The sequence below is a fragment of the Ciconia boyciana genome, chromosome 2 (genome assembly GCF_034638445.1).
Source record: "Ciconia boyciana chromosome 2, ASM3463844v1, whole genome shotgun sequence".
Lineage (NCBI taxonomy): Eukaryota > Metazoa > Chordata > Aves > Ciconiiformes > Ciconiidae > Ciconia > Ciconia boyciana.
In genome coordinates, this window is record NC_132935.1 from 134,897,373 (window position 1) to 134,916,497 (window position 19,125).

The window sequence follows — 19,125 nt, forward strand, 5'->3', positions numbered from 1 at the left end:
AGACAAAGATTCTATTTAGGATCAACAATAATTTTACAGTAAACTACAAACTAGTACTAAATTTAAAGTATTTGTTTACAGACTGTTGCAATGCCAGTAGCAACCAAAGTCTCACCGTGGCTGATGTTTGATTCTTTTCAGCTCTCCATCACACACACATAAACAACCAAGAGCATTCACACTGTGGAAAGACACCAGAAATGTACAGAGGTAAGCAGTAAAGATTCTGCAGCAGACCCTACGCATGTCAACTGTGCACAGGACATATGTCATTATTCTTATAAAAACTTGCTTTTATATCACCTTAGAGACTGACATATGTCCTACAGTAGCCAAAGGTAAAAGCTAGCTAAAAAATCCTTTTTTAGGATTTTCATTAGTCCTGTTGGGTGGGAATAATGCACACTGAGTTGTGTATTGAATCCTACCATGCCCAAAAAGCTCAGTGGCGATGAAGTACTCATCAGAAAGGTTGCACAACAGGATCCCATATGATGCGCCGTCCTTGATCTGAGATTTCAAAATTTGTACGTTTTGAGTAGTACATGGCTAATGATTTTGGTGTCTGAATATGAAAGTTTAGTAACTGCATTCGATTGGGTCAGAGCTATAGTACTGCATTTCACCTGAGAATGCTGTCATTCATGTACCTATATATTCTATATCTGTGTATATATACACATAAACAAATATGTAGCTAATGTATTTTGACTGAAATAAGACAGATATACAGGAATAAAATTCTCAGGTTCAAATACAATTTGGAATCTTAAAAATCATCGTACAATACTAATTCTAAAATATCTATTTCTATCTTGATTTTGGAAACAGGACTGCATCCATTAGTATTTGGACTGGAAAGTGAATAAACAGTTTCATTAAGGAGACATGTTAGCTCCAACAATGTTTATTGGGGCAAGCCTGCACTCCGGCTGCATATGGTGTACCTTTAAATAGGGCTGTTAAAATACCAAATAAAATGTCAAAGTCCGTCAGGTCTGGAGCTTTTATAAATTGTTTAGACTGGGGATAATTTGGGTTTTGTACATCATGCCTTGCAGATCGCGCGGCATGGAGATAGGAAAGGAAAGGGGGCCAGGGAGAAGACCACGGGGCAGTCAGCCTGGCGGAAAGGCACCTCCTGGGTCATCGCTCTCCTCACCAGCCGCGTCCCTCTTCCCCCTAGCCTGCACGCCCGCTGTTTGCCTCCCCTCTCTCTGGGTGGTATCCTGAGGTTACACACGTGACTAAACAACCATATTAAAAAAAAAATTAAAAAATTCACTTCAAAAGGCAGTGCCACAGCCACTTGCCAGAGATGTGCACGCTATGAGTAACTTCACCTCGGGCTGTAGCAACCCTGCGCTGTGAGTACCCACACTGCTTCAGCGTATCAATGGCAAGACCGTCCCTGGTGAGGCCTGGAAGAGCCGCCCAGGCTGCCACACCTTCATGGCTGTCCTGCCGGCCCTCCTCCCGCCACCCTCTCCGGAGCAGAGCAGTTGAACAACGCCTCCCTTCAGCCCCCCCCCCGCCCCGGCTCTCCCACCCACAGCGCGGCCCGGACCTCACCTTCAGCTCCCGGGAGGCCACGCGGGCCGCCAGCTCGATGACACAGCCCACCGCCATGCGTGCCGCCCCGGCCGAGTGCAGCTCGTTCCAAACGGTGTCACTGTCCACCTGAGCAAACAGCCGGCCCCGGGAGGAAGGCAGGGGAGAGAGGGAGAGGGAGAGGGAGAGGGAGAGCATGAGAGAAAACAAACCCATGAGGGAGGGCTGGCAGCGTGACAGCCCGTGTACAATAACATCAGTCTTCCGTCCTGGCCAGCTGAAAGGCCTTCTGGACATGGCTTTGCTTATGCTTTTTCTCTGCACGGGCTTCTCCAATGGAAACACATTCCTGTCATGCCTCGCTGCCATTCCCTGTTTAGATTTCTCATTACAAACAGTGTTACATCGGCCAGGCCGGGCCTGCTCGCCGGCCGCCAGATGCCGCGCGCTGGGTCCCCTCGCCGGCGAGGGGACAGGGACCTGCCAGCGCAGGGACAAAGCGTCCAGCGGGGACGGCCACCGCTTGCTCCAGCAGCCATCACAGGCAACCCGTGCCACTAAAACTCACCAGTGGCTCAGGTCATTACCGCTTTTTAAAAGAAAAAAGAACCGTAAGCATTCGTCTTTCCTACCCAGGCAGGAGTCGTTTTTAAGTGACCGAAATCAGAACCATTAATTGTTTGGATTAATTTCAGTAGTCACTATTGCCATAGACAGAAAATAAAATAAAGTGCGACCCTTGCTGTATCTCCAGTTTTGACAAACTAATGAGTTTTGGCTGAAAGGCTTTAGGTCCCACTTTGTAACAGCTGAATGTGGTTATTTAAAGCAGAGAAAATTATCTTTTGTGCCTTCTAAACGTGCAAGTGTGACATGTAAAACATTACGTGAATATTATATAAAATTGAAGGATAAAATATTATAAAGAGAAAATATTATAAAGATGGCTAAGTAGCACTGCTCTACAGCTTCAATCGGTGTGCTAAAATTTTACTTTTGAAATCTATTTTTAGTAACTATTTATTTCCAGAAACATACCAAAAATATAGGTGAAATGTTGTATATCCCTTATATGACATTATGCCAAGCAGACATGATGGTGTGAAATAGTCTGAAAAAGTCATTCAAAGAGACAGCCAGACTTCCTCGATGCTCCATGGGAAGTGCATTTAATTGTATCATACCATACAAATTTATCATGAAAAGAAAAACGTTTAGGGATAGACAAAATACTGTGGCAGATGCTATTTGGATAGCTTCCAAGCACACTGAGACATGTTTTCAGTTTGAATCAGAAGCTTCTGTTCTTAATTTCTTTTAAAAAAAAAGGAAAGAAAAAAAGAAGGAAAGAAAGAAAGAAATCAAGTAATTGAAAATGGATGCAACTGCTACTTGACTCTGGAGCTTCTGAGGAATTTCTCTGATTAGTCATCTGAAACAGAAAGAAGCTTGATCTTCTCTACACCTGTCAAATGTCTTTGCCATTACTGTTACAATAATATTATATTTCAAGCTACTAAAGTGATCTTATTTTTCAGTGTATTGGACCTGAGTTTTCTATCGTTTTGATCAGTTTTGTGTGCATGCAGCAGAACTAATGAAAATACTTCATATTCACAGTAGACCTAAATAAGACTGAATTTTGCTTGCAAAGTTTAGAATAACAGTAATAACAGCACACTGTGTTTTCATCTGAGAAACTAAAAATTTGTACAAACACAATTAAGCATCATCAGCTTGATACGGGATGATTTATTATATTTGTTCTGCAGATTGGTAGCTTGAGATTTAAAGAAATTAAGTAGCTTTCCCAAAGACGCACACAAATCAATAGGTAACTAAGAAAATTACAAGAAATAAGAAAGAAACCAAGTGGTAAAAAAAATAATGACATATTTAACATTAGGCAGACCTTCAGGTTGTCTCTCTATTGCTTTAAAGCAACTGTGAATCAGTTTTCATTTTTAAAACAAATAAGGAGATAAATAAGTAGAGGTCATTGGTTAAATCAATTTAATCAAACCATAATAAAGTTTGAAAAATACTGTGCAGTGCTTTAAAGAAAGGAGTATCAACAAGAGGGCTAGGAGGGAGTACTTTCTTACCATTTTTATGGTTAGCAAATTAAGGTTAACATGAAGGAGTGGCTGATGAAAATGATTCAATGGCAGCTGCTCGGTACACCAGGGCATGAGCAGGAGCCTGCATCCTCAAAGGGACTATGATTCATTTCCAGGAAGGCCGATTAAGTTAAAATTGTAACCACAGCTTGAGAGTACCCACCCTTCAAGACAGTTGTCTGCTCTGACACATGAGACGGCAGTCTCTCCAACCGCTGAACGCTGAGTATTGGCCAGGATATGGCATTTATCATTTTCTGCTTTCAACTGAGTGTGAGGAGACTGAACTAGGACGATAAGACCAAATATCTTCACTGAAAAAATTCCCTCAGACCACTTGAATGACTGCTGTCTAATTTTACCTGGACTGGAAGTAAAAATGGGCAATCAGGAAACAAAACAGCGTTTCCTGAGGAATTTTCAAAAAAGACCACCTAAATATACACAGGAAATTCAGGATATTTTAGCTGATCTCTTGGGCATGGTATGTGTAATGAATGGTAAACTCTCAAAGCCAGGGGTAGGCAACTGAAGCTGCATACCTTAGTGCACAGTTGTTATAATACAAGAAAACTAACATAAACATATGAATAATTACCCTGAAAAGGCACAGTATTATAAACTTAGATGTCAAATTCTATTTCATATTCAAGTACAATTAAGACTGAATTTCTGAGGAACATCTCATGAAGAACAACCTAGAAAAACTTTCATCACACAGCCAATGCTTTAGTTGTAATCATTGGAAAATGCCATCTCACTCCATTTTATATCTCCATTAGTTCTATGTATTGCCTTAAATGTTTCAGGTGTTTAAACAGAGATTTTCTTTTAGTGTTACTCAATGTTTACTTTGTAAATTGCTGTTGAAATACAGTGATATAAATGGCAAACCCATTAAAATTACAGCTACTAGCTGGCCCAGTTGTCAAGCTGTATATGAAATGCAGCTATGTAAAATCCTACTAGATATGCTTTTCTTTATTCCTGTGAGATGAAATGGTTGGATTTTATACAAGTAAAGGGAATAGGATTAGACACTGTGGTTTCTGGTTCTAGTTCGTGTATATATCACATAGATCTGACAGTCTATCTAGATGCTGAGTATGCATGAATTTGTGACAAATGTGATGCTTTCTGAATCACAGACTATGAAAAAGTCAGATGGAATTTTATAAGAGGTTATTTTTGTTCTGCAAGTGCTTTGGAGCAGCTGAAGAATTCAGTAAAAACGCTACCTTGATTAGGATTTTTTTTTGAAATTGTTAAACAAAATTTACAGAAAATACAGCATTTGTAGCTTAATTCTAACACAGAATCTTAGCCCTTTTTTCTGCTTAATTATATATATTGTTTTCATTTAAGAGTCCTTTAAAAAAATTTTCAGGGTAGGAAAACATTTTGAATGTCTAACCAAATGAAAAAGAACATTTTTTTCAAAGCATCAAAACGTCAGTGTTAAACTATGAGCATACTACACATTTCATTATCAAAAATCCTATCACTGCTGCAGCTCTTCAAAGAAGGATTGTGCATGATAGCGCCAAGAGCCAGAAAACACGAGCCCTATCTGAACACTGACTTTCTAACACACATATGGATTTACTTCACTCCGAGTTTCCTGAATGAGCACTGTAGGTTGTAGGCTTTTTTCAAGCACATCTAGTATAGCTCAATCATTGGCATGTGTAGCAAAGCTAATACTCTGTAAAGCTACAGATGATAGAAATTAAGCTACCTGTCCCTGAAGTGGATGTGGAGGCATTAAAGAGGAAGGGAATGACTTAAGTGAAAAGAAATGTAGGTAACTTTTCCTGACTGAATGCAACTAATGTTTCGAGCCCTGTGTGCAGAAATTCCCTGCTTTGTACTACAAAAAGAATTTGATATGAATGCTTCCTGCAAGAAATATCTGTGTGATAACTTGACTTTCACAATGAAGACTGTAAGCATACTGAAAACAAGCTAAGAAACAAGAAGCTGTGCAGCAGAGACGTTTCAGCAGATAGAAAGCTTGTACCGTAACCCCTCATGGCTGGAATATTTCATATTAAGGAATACTGACTATAAAGTTTGAAAGTTACCAATTCCTTATACATGCTCAGGTTGTGGCATGTGTCTGTGAAAGTGAAGAGGAAGGATATAGAAATATATCTGAGAGAGAGATTGTTTACTTAAAGGACTTTGTGAAATCACCACAGTTGCTGAAACTGGAAATGTTACTTGTCCTGCCATTTACATTTCTCTGGAACCTACCTCAGAGAGGCAAAAAAGTAGCATGAATAATAATTCTAAAGCATTTAAAAAAGGTATTTGTAACTGTCTTTTGTTTTACCTGCCCCTTCCCCTGCTAGAGAACCTCTTCACTCCTCATCCTCTGTTTCAATCCTTCTTCCTCCGGAAACCTCCTGGGCTCTGCCTAATGGTCACTGGATCACAGTTCTGCTGACCAGAGATGCCGCTCACAGTCTGAGACACCCTTCCATTTTTCACACCCTGCATGGTGTATTCATCTCTGTGAGTTATTTCTCTTTCTTACATAATTATTGTAAACTCTGAAGTTGCCTTACATACACATCCACTGATGACTATATGGCAATATAAAAGAGAGCCCAAGCTACTGCTTTGGGATTGATTCTGACAAAGCATCCTAGAGCTTGCCCTCTCTCTCTCACACACACATGTACACACCATTTACGATTTAACATAAATCCAGCTTCTGCAGTGGAATTCTGATTTCACTCCTAAAAGTAATTAAAAATACACTGAATCGCTCATCCTGTTCTGGATTCTCTGCACAACTGTTGCCATCATAAAAATCAAAACCATTCCTCCTAGAGGAGGAGGTTACCTGGTTACCACATGTCCCTACCAGAGATACTCTACGTATTCTCTGAGAATAGTTCAAAAATGCAATCTGTCATCTACCTGTTCATGGAAAATTTGACCTGTGATGATCCTTTGATAGCAGTGATTGTATTCTATGTGTCCACTATCCTGGACAACAAGCTAAAAAGTAGCAGTTCTTGACAGTAGTTTAAAAGGATTCTTTGCCCTTTCTTTAAAGACCAGAGGTTGGGCTCAACTGTTCTTGGATGGAAGTTAAACCAGTATGCATTTCAGATGGATACATTTCAACACAAATCTGGAAAAAGTACTACATAAAAAAAAAAATGCTGGCCTTTGATATAAGTGGTTATAAAACTGAGAAGTAAATAAAATCTAGTCAGCTAACAACAGTGTAGCTATATGCAGTAAACAAAAATGATTAAGAAATCTGTGAGAAATAATATAGGAGAGTACAGACCTCCTCAGTGACACTGCAATTTAATAAAACTTGTGTATTGCAGAGCGAATTCCTGTGCTTTAGCTTTAAAAGCATTCAGTCTCACACTCTTCCACTTATGCCAGAGCAAACATGTTTCCATCACTGGGTTTTTTTAGATCCCTGGCATTAAAATAGAAATTAAATATTTTCCTGAAGTGTTGCAACCTCTAAAAATTGTGTGTGGCATTTTGCTATCACTTCCAGCAAGGAGTCTGTCATTCTTGGAGACAGTTGGTGCCAGCAAATGCTAGCGCATAAGTTTGTAATACTTTGCTCCTGACCATAAGCAGTGCAGCTTCCCAGGTGCCACGCTCATAGTTCTCACCTCCCACTCCTACAGATGTCCTGGTGATCATTCATCACCTCCGTGATTTCCACTAAGAAGCAAAAGGTCCTCAACGTGCTTCTCAGCTGCTGTTTCATCTCACCATGACTAAAGAAGCGAAGGTGGCCACATCATCTCCAAGGAACAACCTCTAATGAATGGCCTGTCAGCCATGTCTCTCGTTAAGGAACAAAGGAGAAAAAGTTTGCATGGCTGACGCCTCTTCCATAAATTCCACATACAGGAAGTGTGTAAAAGTGAGCTACTTTAGGAAAAATATGTACAGTGAACTTCCTTTATTTTTACTGCTACTTTACAGCTGTATCAGAGATTTGTTCTTTCAAAGGCATTTCCAGCTGCTTTAATCTAAATTGCCTGCCATAAAGAGTACCCAGAATATCAGCTTTTCATTCTTTCTGGCCTACCAGAGTGGTTTACAAATAAATTGTGAAGGGGATGCGATCTTTAGGCTCCAGTGGGATGAGCAGTTCAAAGGATCATCACAAATCATTGCTTAAACAAAAAACATGGAATTCACTTGGGCTTGCATTGGCTTCCCTGTTGTGTTTAAATAATTCCAGTAGGAGAATTTATCAGCAATAAAATTCATGGAAATGGACTTCTAAAAATTTTAGAGGCTATTAATTCTGACCCCAAAAGCCTCTTTCCAGGCAAGAACAAGGAATGTGGATAGTACATGTACCCACTGTATGTGGAATATTTAACTTCTTTCAAGTTTTACCTGCCAATAGTGATCTAACTTGTAAAGCTATTATAAATCAAAAATATTCAGAAAATATTCAGTAGAAAAATTCTAAGTAAAAATTAATAATTGAATGCCTAGCAGAGTTACTGATGGTGGTAGTCAGCCACTGATAAAAATGCAGCACCCTTACTTCAATACAAACGGAATTCACCTGAAGGTTTGTATAAAAGCAAGCAAATACGTGAAGTCTGTATTAAAAAATAAATAGCTGTGTATTCAAAATGAGAATCAGAAAAGAATCAAGCTAAGTCAAGCTGAAGCCTGAATAGGATAATATCTTCAGAAGAAATAGTTTGATTCGGTTACTCTCTTAAACTAACTTTTATGACACGCATTCAGACTCTCTGGGTCTCACAAAGCATACATTAGATACCCTGAAGGATCTCAAAACCTTAGTGAAACAGTGATGTGTGGTTCGTTGGTAGGGGGAATGGAAGGAGGATAGCATGGATTACATGTGGATTAGAACTTGTTTTTAGAAAAAACTCATAAATAAAACACTTAGGCCCAGATTCAAGTCTCAGATATGTGGCATATATCACCAGATGCTTGTAAAAATGTTACTGCACTTTCAGACCTAGCCCTGAGTACTCTATTAATTTAACTTGACATTTGTTTTAGTATTTAATGGATTAGTGTGTGAAAATGCTTGTGCAACTGCTGCCTGATGTTTGATCATGCAGTTTCCAGTTCATGGGCAAATAGATAGAACAATGTCTAGTCAGTTGTAAAGCATATAGTTACAGAAAATACAGCTTTTATGTGCAGAATTCAAGCCTTATTTTTTAAAAGTTTCATCATTTGCTGCTGAACACATTTCAGCTTTCTTCTTGGATGCAGATGATCTTTATGTTAGAGGCCACCATGGAGCTATGCTAGAACCTGGTGTTTATTCAGACAAGCAACACATGAACATTTCTTCTTTAGAGAGCTTTTCTGTCCATCTTGGGGGCTAAATTCTATCAATAAACACATGATGTGTTTTTAAATTGCAAATGTGAGTTCTGCTTTAGTTACAGAAATCCCATCAAATCCATATGTGTGTGTGTGTGATTAAGTCTGGAAAGAGTGAATAGTATTAGTAAATTGTATATGATACTATGCCACTATTTACATTTAACATATGTATATATATATTAAAAAAATGTTTCATATTCTGGCAAATAAGAAGGCTTCTTTGCATAATGCTGGCCTTGGGCAACACAATAGTTTTTAGGAAATGCACAAAATGAGGTAAGACCTTTACAGGTTTGACTTTATGGTAGTCCATTAACTTCACAATAATTTTCTGTGTTCCATGCCCTCTATCTTTGTTTACAATTTGAATCTGGAAGGATGCTGAGGAAAAAAGGTCCTCTGTTAAAAAGGGCAAAAAAATTGTCTGAAGGACCAAATTCTGTATTTGATGAGTTGGCAGATTACCACTCCTGAGCTTTCTATCCTGGCCTGCTGCAAGTTAAAGCAGTCTGGGACTACTCTAAAATATTCTGTTCTGCCTGCAGTGATGCCAAGGTACTATGTCTCTCAGTTGAGCAGTTTTTTCTCTCACTGGTCTAAACATCAAGCTCTGTGGTGGATGGCACAGGGCAATCTCAGTGCCATGAAAGGACAAGAAAGGGACAAAATATCTGCCCTTTAGTGTGAAGAGATTTTTTTCCTTTTTTTGTGGCCATGGTATTGATATGCTAAATGTGGCGTCCCCTCCCTGCCCACAGATGAGACACTGTTGCACTTTCCAGATCCAGAGATGAAGTCTCTGTACCTCAGTAAAGGAAGAATATCTATCTCCTGCTCTGATCATCCAGATTCATGTTATCACACTTGCTAACTTTTTTTTCTAAATGTGCCTAAAATTAGGAACTTCGTTGCTTCAAATCCCTGTCAGTGAAGGGAATCAAGCACCTCCAGTCAGTTCTGATCTTAGGTGGACTGACTCCTGCTCTAGTGATGCACATGGCTGTCTAATGCTTATATAGGCAAGCAAGGGTGGTCAGAGTTCTGTTTTGGCTGTTTCAGTAATTTGTCTAAAATTAGGTACATGAAGCTGGACAAGTGAGTCTTCTGAGAACTGTTGCTGTTCTGAACCGAAAGTAAGTAAATATGCAGTTTTTCTCTCATTTCCCTATTTCTTTTTTAGTTTACCATCTCAAGGAGGGTGTGGCTTGTCAGCTAGAAAGCCTACAATTCACTATGCATAAGAGAGCCTGACTAAAGTGTAATGTCAATTGGTCCGTTCCTACAAAACATAGTCCACTGAAACAGCTGGCTCTCATGAATTGCCAGAACTGATGGGGTATACCACCTAAAAAGTGCATTCACCAGAGCAGCTGGGAGTACGTTACATCCTCATTCCCTCATCCTGTGGATAGCTTAAATAGATTTATCTGGAACTGCACTAAGTGACTGAGCATGCACACCCTTGAATGCTCCGCAATGATAAACCTCCAGCCCTTGCTCCAGTCCCATCCCCAGTGGCCTTAAGTTGTGCCTTGGGGTGGTAACAGGATGGCCACCTATTTTTGACCATGTATTTTGATGACTTCTGCAGAAAATATCACACAGTCAACGCTGTGTAACTGTAAGTACTAAACAGTCGTGCAAAATATATCAATTAAAGTATAATGTGCCTGTGAGGTTGTTTTGATTAAATCTTGGAATTTCTTTAGGGATGGTGTAGCTGCCAGAGAGGCTTAGGAGGTAAACAAATCCTTTATTCTCAGAAGTCTCCTGCAATCTGCTCCAAAATGTTATAACTGGCAAATATCAGTAGGTTAATAAGGCCACTCAGGCAAGTAGTTTAAATTAATAGGTGAATATATTGGCAGCATGGTATATTAATGATTTCACAATGGAAGACATCATATTGAGTAGCTAAGCTTCTTGGAATAACAGATTGCTTTCTCCAGACCAGGAAACAGACATATTTTTGGTTGATATTGTGAAAGGACTATACTTGTTTTGTTACAGTCTGGGATATAGGGGAAGGACACAAGTTAATTGTAACAACTGTGTGGAGGTGATGTTTAATTTGAGTGCCCAAACCATAGGCAGTCTGATTTCTTTACAGACAGATTTGGATGCAGATATAAGGAGAGATCCCTAAACAGCCTGGAGCCCAAAATCTGCTACAAGGAGACAATGCCATCACCAATACTTTCTTAATTTTTACACTATTGTACCATGGGAATGGAACCAGGTTGGTACCATTAGCTCCTATACAAATAAGAGGAATGAAGAGTCATAATGCGTAAAGGCTGAAAATTCTTCCTGGGCCCAGACTGAGAAGATCAAGGGAAGAATGAGAAGCAGCAGAAAACAATCTGTTGCCTGGATGACTTACTGAAGTTGTATACCAGTGAAATCTTGCCTTTCTTATTGCTTTTCTTCCTGTGTGGTCAGGACAAAAAGTAGTACTGTCCAGCTACCACAGCAAAGAATGCCAGGAAGAAATTCAACATTCATAAAATATGAATATTTTGTAAGTTTTGTAAAAATATAGAGAGATTTTATAGCTTTACATGTCTTTTCTCGATAGTTACAGGCCAAATTCTTTTCTGAAATGAAAGATTTAAGCTCCACTTTAATGAAGCAAGACCAGCAGTTAATGAAACAAGACCAGCTTATCCCAGCAGAAAATCTCATCTCTGTTTTACTGCCATAACAGCAAAATTAGAGGCAATGCAACGGACTTTCCGTTACATGCACAAGCCATTCTTAGCCATTCAGATGGCTCAATATTTATCCCATGAACCACTCTGTTCAGCTCACTAAACATTTATTCTGCAACAGTCTGATTTCTTGCAGGGTGGTGTTCTCCCCCAGCTCCTCCTCTTGCAATTTAAAGACCTGACTTTACACATTACAGGTTTGGAGCAGTGTCTTTTGAGGGTGGGGGGAGAGCAGGGGGGATTGGATAACTGCCCAATTTCATATGATAAAAGGGAAATTCTCTTCTGTCTGCAGGACAATCCCCAGGGAACAACGTATGAAACCCAAACTTAAATAAAATCATATCCTGTTTGCAAACATCATACTCCCTTTGCTTCTTAGTAATCTGGACCCATAAACCCCAGCACAGCTTGAGAGCCCATTCCTCATCTAAACAAATGCCATAAGCCCCTTTATACTTTTACAACCATGTCAGAAAATAATATTGACTGCCAATAGTGATGTGATTGGAGTTGCCTCCTCTGAGCCATAAAAGAAGCAGTCTGTTATCAATTTCTCTAAATGCATCAAGGGAATTATGGGTCGGTTCAGTTCCAAGTTATAAATGACAATTCAAAAGCCGCAGAAGTGTTTGAAGCTGGGAGCCGATGATGACATTATCATAAAAGCCTGCTCTTCCTTGCTTTTGTGGGTTTTTTTGCCTATCAACTAGACAAAAAAATATGGCTGAGAAATGACTTCAAGATTTCTTTACACAGCAGCAGGTCAAACAGGCAGGAAAACAATCACTATTTTTAGTGACAGACTGAGGCAAGGAGATGAAACTTACTCCCATTAAAAGTAGATTTCTGCTTCTTTTATTGTCATTTTCACAGCACAATAGAAGGGGAGGAATTGCAATAGATGCATGCATTGATCAAATGATCAGTTATAGCTCTAGTGGCTGTTTACACATGAAAAATTGGTCTGATAATCCGCAGAACCAAAAAGTAATTTGTGATTATTCTCCCCATTTGGCCACTTCACCTGCAACCTACCCACCTCTCCTGGAAAACTTTTCACATTCCAAACCTCTGACCAGCTGCAAGAAACCTTCTCTTGTTATTAAAACTGCTGGCCGTAGAGCTGCTAGTCTCTCTCCAACACAAGGAATTTCATCCCACTGGTATTAGAATTCTTTAACAACAGTTGGTTCTGGAACAACATTAAGCTTGAAAAAAGAGTAAAAAGCATTATTGCAAGAGGAAGGTCCCATACTTCAGTGGATGTTATACTGCTGACCCTGGGTAGTCCTCTGATAAAAAACTAACCATCATTGAAAGAATACCTGTTATGGGGATATTTAGGAGGTTAGATTTAGACAACTTTTTTTTCTCTCTCTGTGAGATCTGTTGAGTTTGGCTGTCAGTATGAAACAGCTTTGTGCTCTTAGATAAGAGAGCTAATTATTACTTATATAGTTTCTTCTAAAACTATAAAGTTTATTGTTTGATTTCTTCTGAAAGCCTAACATATACCAAGCCAAATTTGCCAATGACCCTGACGTAATCAGTCTCTATCACTACTTGAAAGAAAATTGATATGGATGAAAAATGTTTACAAAATCAGTAAACGGTAGCTTTACATGCATTTTGCACTGGTACAAAAGTTTTAGAGCCATGATGGAACAGGATCAGAAAATAATAGTTATGGACACAGCCTCTTGTTTGCTTTTCAAAATTCTTGAAAAAAACCTTTCTTTTACTGTAACTGTAAGTAATGTCCAAAGAAGAGGATCTGTGATCTTGACTGCAGTTTATTGGTGCTGTTAGAGCAGAGATAATAACAAAATCAATAATATAGTAGAATTCGGGGTTACAGAGGTTAGTGGGACCTTTGTTTGTGAACAATGCAAGCTATCCCAAACTCATGCCGATATAGTCTTTATAGCCCATCAGCTGTCATGTCTTCAATGCCTGTGAAGTCCTCGGTTCCAGTCCTTGCTCCAAGAGCAGTTTCCATTTCATCCAGTGATTCTTTCATGTGAAATATATAAGCTCTTTGTGGAGCAAGGGCTCAGAGCTAGGACTTCACATTATTTATAAATGTATGATAAGTAGATCATAGCCTTAGATACATGGGCTTTGTCCTACTTATGCTCTGTCTTACTGGTCCAGTGCTCTTTCCAACAGTGGCACAGCTTCAGTGCGTGGTGTGAGGGTCCCCAACCAGAAACAAACTGTGATCTCCTCAGTGGTAACAACATCCGCTAAGAGATGGGGGCTCTGATATTAAATCCAGCCTGACAGTGGAGAGAAATGAGCCTAGGTTTCCCATCCCCTGTGTGACTAGTCTAACCGCTAATCTATTTAATAATAGAAGAGCTGCATAATAACAGCCAGCAAGGTTACCATATGGTTAAAAGACAATAGGATCAAAGAGCTCTGAAAACCAATGTTCAAGAGGCAGCCATAAAGTCTCCTGCAAGAATGGAATTATTTTTTTTCTTAATACTTTCTCACTGTATGCTTTAGCAAACAAGTAAGCAAGCAAGCAAGCAAGTAAATAAACGAGAACAAAAATTTTAAAAAGTAAATCTTCCATCCCTCCTTAAAATCTTTGCATGAACTACTCTTACCACTTTACATTGATTACTGCTTTATAACCCTCAATCAGGTTGAAAGCTACTAAGTAGCAATGATTCTTCTTTCTTTCCACCATCATTTTTGAAAGTAAACTTAAGAATTGCTTTCCACACAGTTTGAAGCAGCTCCCTTTCCCAGAGCTCGTCTTAACCAATAGACAGCTAAATATCACTGAAAGAGAGCTCCTAATCTGATTATTTACCTTGAAAAAGGTCATAACCCATTCCTTTAAAAGAGCCCCACAGCAAGCCTGAAAATAATAATATGTAGAAAGGCAAACCAACTAGAAAAAAAATAAATAAAAGATCCATTTCTACAACATGTTCTTTAATCCAATTTCCATAATTTTAAATAAGAAATAAAGCAAACAGACTCAAAAAAGTGTAGATAAATACTTAAAAAAATGAAGTTATACTGAGCATTTCTGACTTGCGTTAGCTTTAGAATGGACAACATACTTTCATTAGTGAAAGAATTTCAAAGGACATCTCTGTTCATGATTTTTTAATACCACAATAACTTGTTTCATAGAAAAAAACCTTATACTTTAATTTTCAAAGCATACCACAGTTCTATTTACTTTCCAAAGCCCTCAAAAATATTTTTCAAGAAATTTTACATCAGCTCCTCTTTACTCAGAAGCCTGAACAACATCCTATCTCAACTTTACTCATCTCTTGTTCAATTTTCTCTAAAATTCTTAATAACTGCAACAAGAGTGTGAAAAATAATTACCTTTTTTTATACAGAAATGTGTGCATATATGCGTGTGTGTGTGCATATGTGCACACAGTAGCGCACAGAGGTGCATGTGGACATGCATGTCTTTGTGCCAATGTGTAATGTTAGCTGATCCACTTACAGAAATGACCCCCAAGTTTCAAAATTAGCAAGTTGCTAATCACCAAGTTCCAAATTTTAGGCAGAATCCTCAGCAAGTTAAGTCCACAGTAGAGGAGCTGCAATGATTACCACTTCCTGATTCTTTGTTCCTTAACTCATAGTTCAGAAATCCTCAAAAATTACTAAATACTGAAAGCTAAAATGGAATTTTTCTTTTTTGTATGTTAAAACCTTACAAAATGAGTATTGCTTCTGTCAGATATCTCAGAATAAAAAAAACCCACAAGACTAGTATGGTATGGAATTTATCCTTTGTGAAGGATAAAAGTAAATAAAACTTTAGAAGGTTGCATTTGAAGTTGACCTCCAGATATTGTGGCTTTATTCTTGCATACTCAGAAACAGTGAAAGGGAACTAAAATATATATGCATCAACCAGCCAGCCCATCAATATGTAGTAATATCGTCATTTCACTTTGATATTGCTGACATCAGTAAATAACGGACACAGCTGGACCAAAAGTGTAGAATACTTTTGTGTGAAAAACCCGTGTATGTGAAAAATTCTTTCTCTCCAGTATTATCTTCACTAGAATTTAATAGGAGCATACCAACATCAGTAGAAAGTCTCCATTCTACATGTTTTTCAATAATTTAGATTAATTTTTTTACCTAGTGTTGCAACAGATTTTTATCTGCAGATTTTTGTCTACTGTGTCCTAATACTTGCAAGCTTGTATTTCTGAATGAATCCATTTCAAAACAGGACATAAAAGTGCTCAAATAATTTATTAGTTTAACAACACCCAAGTTATTAGCTAGCAGTTAGTGAGCACTTCTCATGCTAAATGCTAGCTTTGGTAATTTTTTTGGCCTTTCTGAGAAATGTGAAGCTATATTTACTTTTCAACAGTACACAAAACAGCTTCTCCAAAGCTCATTCTGCTATAACAATTGCACCCATGTTACTTTCCTCAAAAATAGAGCTCATGTAAAAAATCCAAAGTGGGACAACTGAGAAATATGCACATTATCACAAAATATGTTCCTATCTACCTGTTCCATATGCTTATTGTAATGTACTGTGTTCTGTGTCTTTGAACAGGTTTCATCTCAGGTTTCATCTACGTTTTTTATCAGCTTCTGAAGACTGAGCTGATAATGCAATAGTGCTAAAGAATTCATGAATGAATACATATGTTGTGTGCTGTCCCTCTTGCGAAAAAAAAAAACCATCTACTTACCCCAAGTCCCCCACAAGGCAACAAGGAAAAGAGTTTTTGAGACAGGTTTCCTATATATTAAAGAAAAAAAGAAACAATAAGCATCATTTATCAAAAAGGCATTTAAATACTGGAACAGTAATCACTCTTTACTGTAATTCAGATTTTGGTATCACACAATTAAAATGCCATATATTAGAGTAAAAAATATTAATAGTACTTAGAAAGCAAATCAGCCATGGGACATTTAAGGTACTCTTTTGCAACAGTGACAAATCTTAAGACTGGTAAGCAGTAGTTTCAAAGAAGTATAATGATCGAATCTCCACAGAAAGTCACTCTGAACTAGGGCGACTAATCATCCAGATATCTGTAGCTGATAAGAAGCTGGTCTAAGCTAGTCATCTCAGCTTCTTCTACAGCCAGTGGATAGAGGTAGGCACCTCTACCCGGCCTAGATGACTGATGGGATGAATTATGCTTGAGAAGTGCCTGTTTCTTTTCACTGACAACAGAGGGAACCTCATTAAGCTTACGTGAAACTGATAACTAATTTCTTAACTTCATCTCTCCAAAAAAAGTTTCTCCTTTGAAAATCACAGCCTTAGTCTTCCTGTCTATGCAAAAATGTTGTTCTCTTCATTTACATACCATCAATTAATACATTAATATTTTAAAAACATAAAATGAAACCCTACTTGTTTCAGTATTACTCAGTAAATACATTCTACTAAAGGGAACAAAAACTTAAAAGGCTTTAGAATCTAATTTATAGCTTACTCTGCTCTCTATATTAGATAATGTGATAGGGTTTCTCTTAATATTTATACTCACTTTTTATTCATTCATGTTTTCTTTTTTTGTACCACTAAACTCCCTGTTTGTCTTGATAAGGACAATATGAAAACCGGATCTCAGGATTTGATGCAGTTCCTATCCCAGTATGTAATCTGATCCTAAGGCAGCTGTGGAAGAGAACATAAGCTTTTCCCCTGCCGTATCACAGAACTGGCTTTGTAACTTTGCCATCTGGAGGAAACGTTAGATAGTGAATCACTCAAGTTACCTAGAGGAGCCACCCATTGTTATGGAAGGGGTGAACGCTGCAGTTACTCATGTTTAGCAGGTGCCAATGAAATGCATGAAGACAATTATAAGCCATCATCTTTGAAGTACGAGAGACCAGACTGCAAGGTCTGAGAGGAAGAAAGTGCTTTACTCTTCGAGTAAAATCCAAGATGCATTTTTAACCGACTAGAGGCCTTTGATCAGTTTGCACAGTGTGCGAGAGAAGCCAGACAAAACCTCCTGTGGAGCTACCAGGGGAAATGCAGGTGCAGCAGCTATGCAGAGTATTCTCATACTGTGAGTCCTAATGGCCCCAGACATGCAAGGAAATGTTGGCTGCAGGAGACTGTCAGAGTAGAGGTGCAGGACGAGTTTCCAGGTCTCTTGCTAAGCAGAACCAGGGACCAATGCGAACAGCAATTTTTCACTTTTTACTTTGGGGAAGATCAAAAAGTCTTGAGCAGATAACCAAAAAATTAGTGCTGTTAAAGTGCCAGGAGACAGTAATGGAAACATAAGCTGTAATTTGAGATAAAAGAAGGCATTTTTAGACTATTGAATGACTAGACCTTGTTTCTTAAATGCCATTGCGGAGTTGGAACATAAGAGAGAACAGATGAATTCTCATTTGTCTCCCTGCAGCCAGGCACATTGTGCATGGTAAACACTATTAAAAACAACAAACACAAAGTAAAAACAGAAAAGCAGATGGTGAGAAAGGACACTAAAATCAATCAACAGATAGTACTAAAATGGGGGGAAACAAGCACGAAGCCTTTTCAGTGTATCAAGAAACTTGCCAGGATACTCACTTCTTATTGCACGATAGTCAAAAAAAGCAGATAATAGGCTTTGCAGAATAAGAAAAACATTGAGATTTCATTAAAAGAACAGTGGGAAAGGTTCTACTAAGAGAGAGTGAGACCATCATTTAGCTAGCCTTACAAAAAGAAAAGAGCTTTGCCATAAATGAAAATCAGTAGCAAAAAGCAAACCCTGAAAATGAATCGAAGCGAGAATTTCCCATGATGTTTGGAGTTGATGTCCCAGCAGAACTTGGTAAATAGCCATCATTTTCAAGTAACACCCTTCCATACCCCAGGATACCTCCAGAATAATAATAATAAAAGATATTGGGATACGACAAGTAAGATAGAAGACAAATTTTAAATAATCATACATTTTTTGGCTTTGCATCGGGACAGAGTTTGCAGTCACCAGCAAATCACTTGAGATAAAAGGTCTTTTAGATAAGATTCAGTACAACAATTTACTAATAGAGCTAGAAAAATTATCCAAGATTTGTATTCTAAAATTTCAACCCACAAAGGCAGTCGAATCTGGTTAGTCAAATTAGGTGCTGAGGCACCCATCACTGACTCAGGTCAGGGCCCCTACAGAAACCAAGGAAGCTGCTTAGGAGGTTGACAACTGGGGACCGAGAGTCTGATAAGCAGGAAAAGTGATGGGCAAAAACTCTCTTTCAATAAAATAAACAGATTAAAAAGTGTGTTCACTTGTGAAAAGGCACAGTTTGAGGAACCTGATTGTTTTCAGTATCATCCCTCAAGAACGAAGACATTTCTGCTAAGTGATCATTTTTTCACT

General features: G+C 38.5%; 1 protein-coding gene across 4 annotated transcripts in view; it reads right to left on the minus strand.

The window, feature by feature from the left end:
* Positions 1-19,125, minus strand: part of HDAC9 (histone deacetylase 9) — a 489,748-nt gene that overhangs the window by 110,497 nt on the left and 360,126 nt on the right. For 3 of the 4 annotated variants that reach the window (XM_072854172.1, XM_072854173.1, XM_072854174.1), the window contains 2 exons: positions 16,471-16,520; positions 1,573-1,680 (listed from right to left, as the gene is read on the minus strand). In XM_072854172.1, the coding sequence (XP_072710273.1) occupies positions 1,573-1,680; positions 16,471-16,520 (158 nt within the window). The remainder of the gene's footprint in view (positions 1-1,572; positions 1,681-16,470; positions 16,521-19,125) is intronic. The other variant, XM_072854175.1, reaches the window with a different exon arrangement.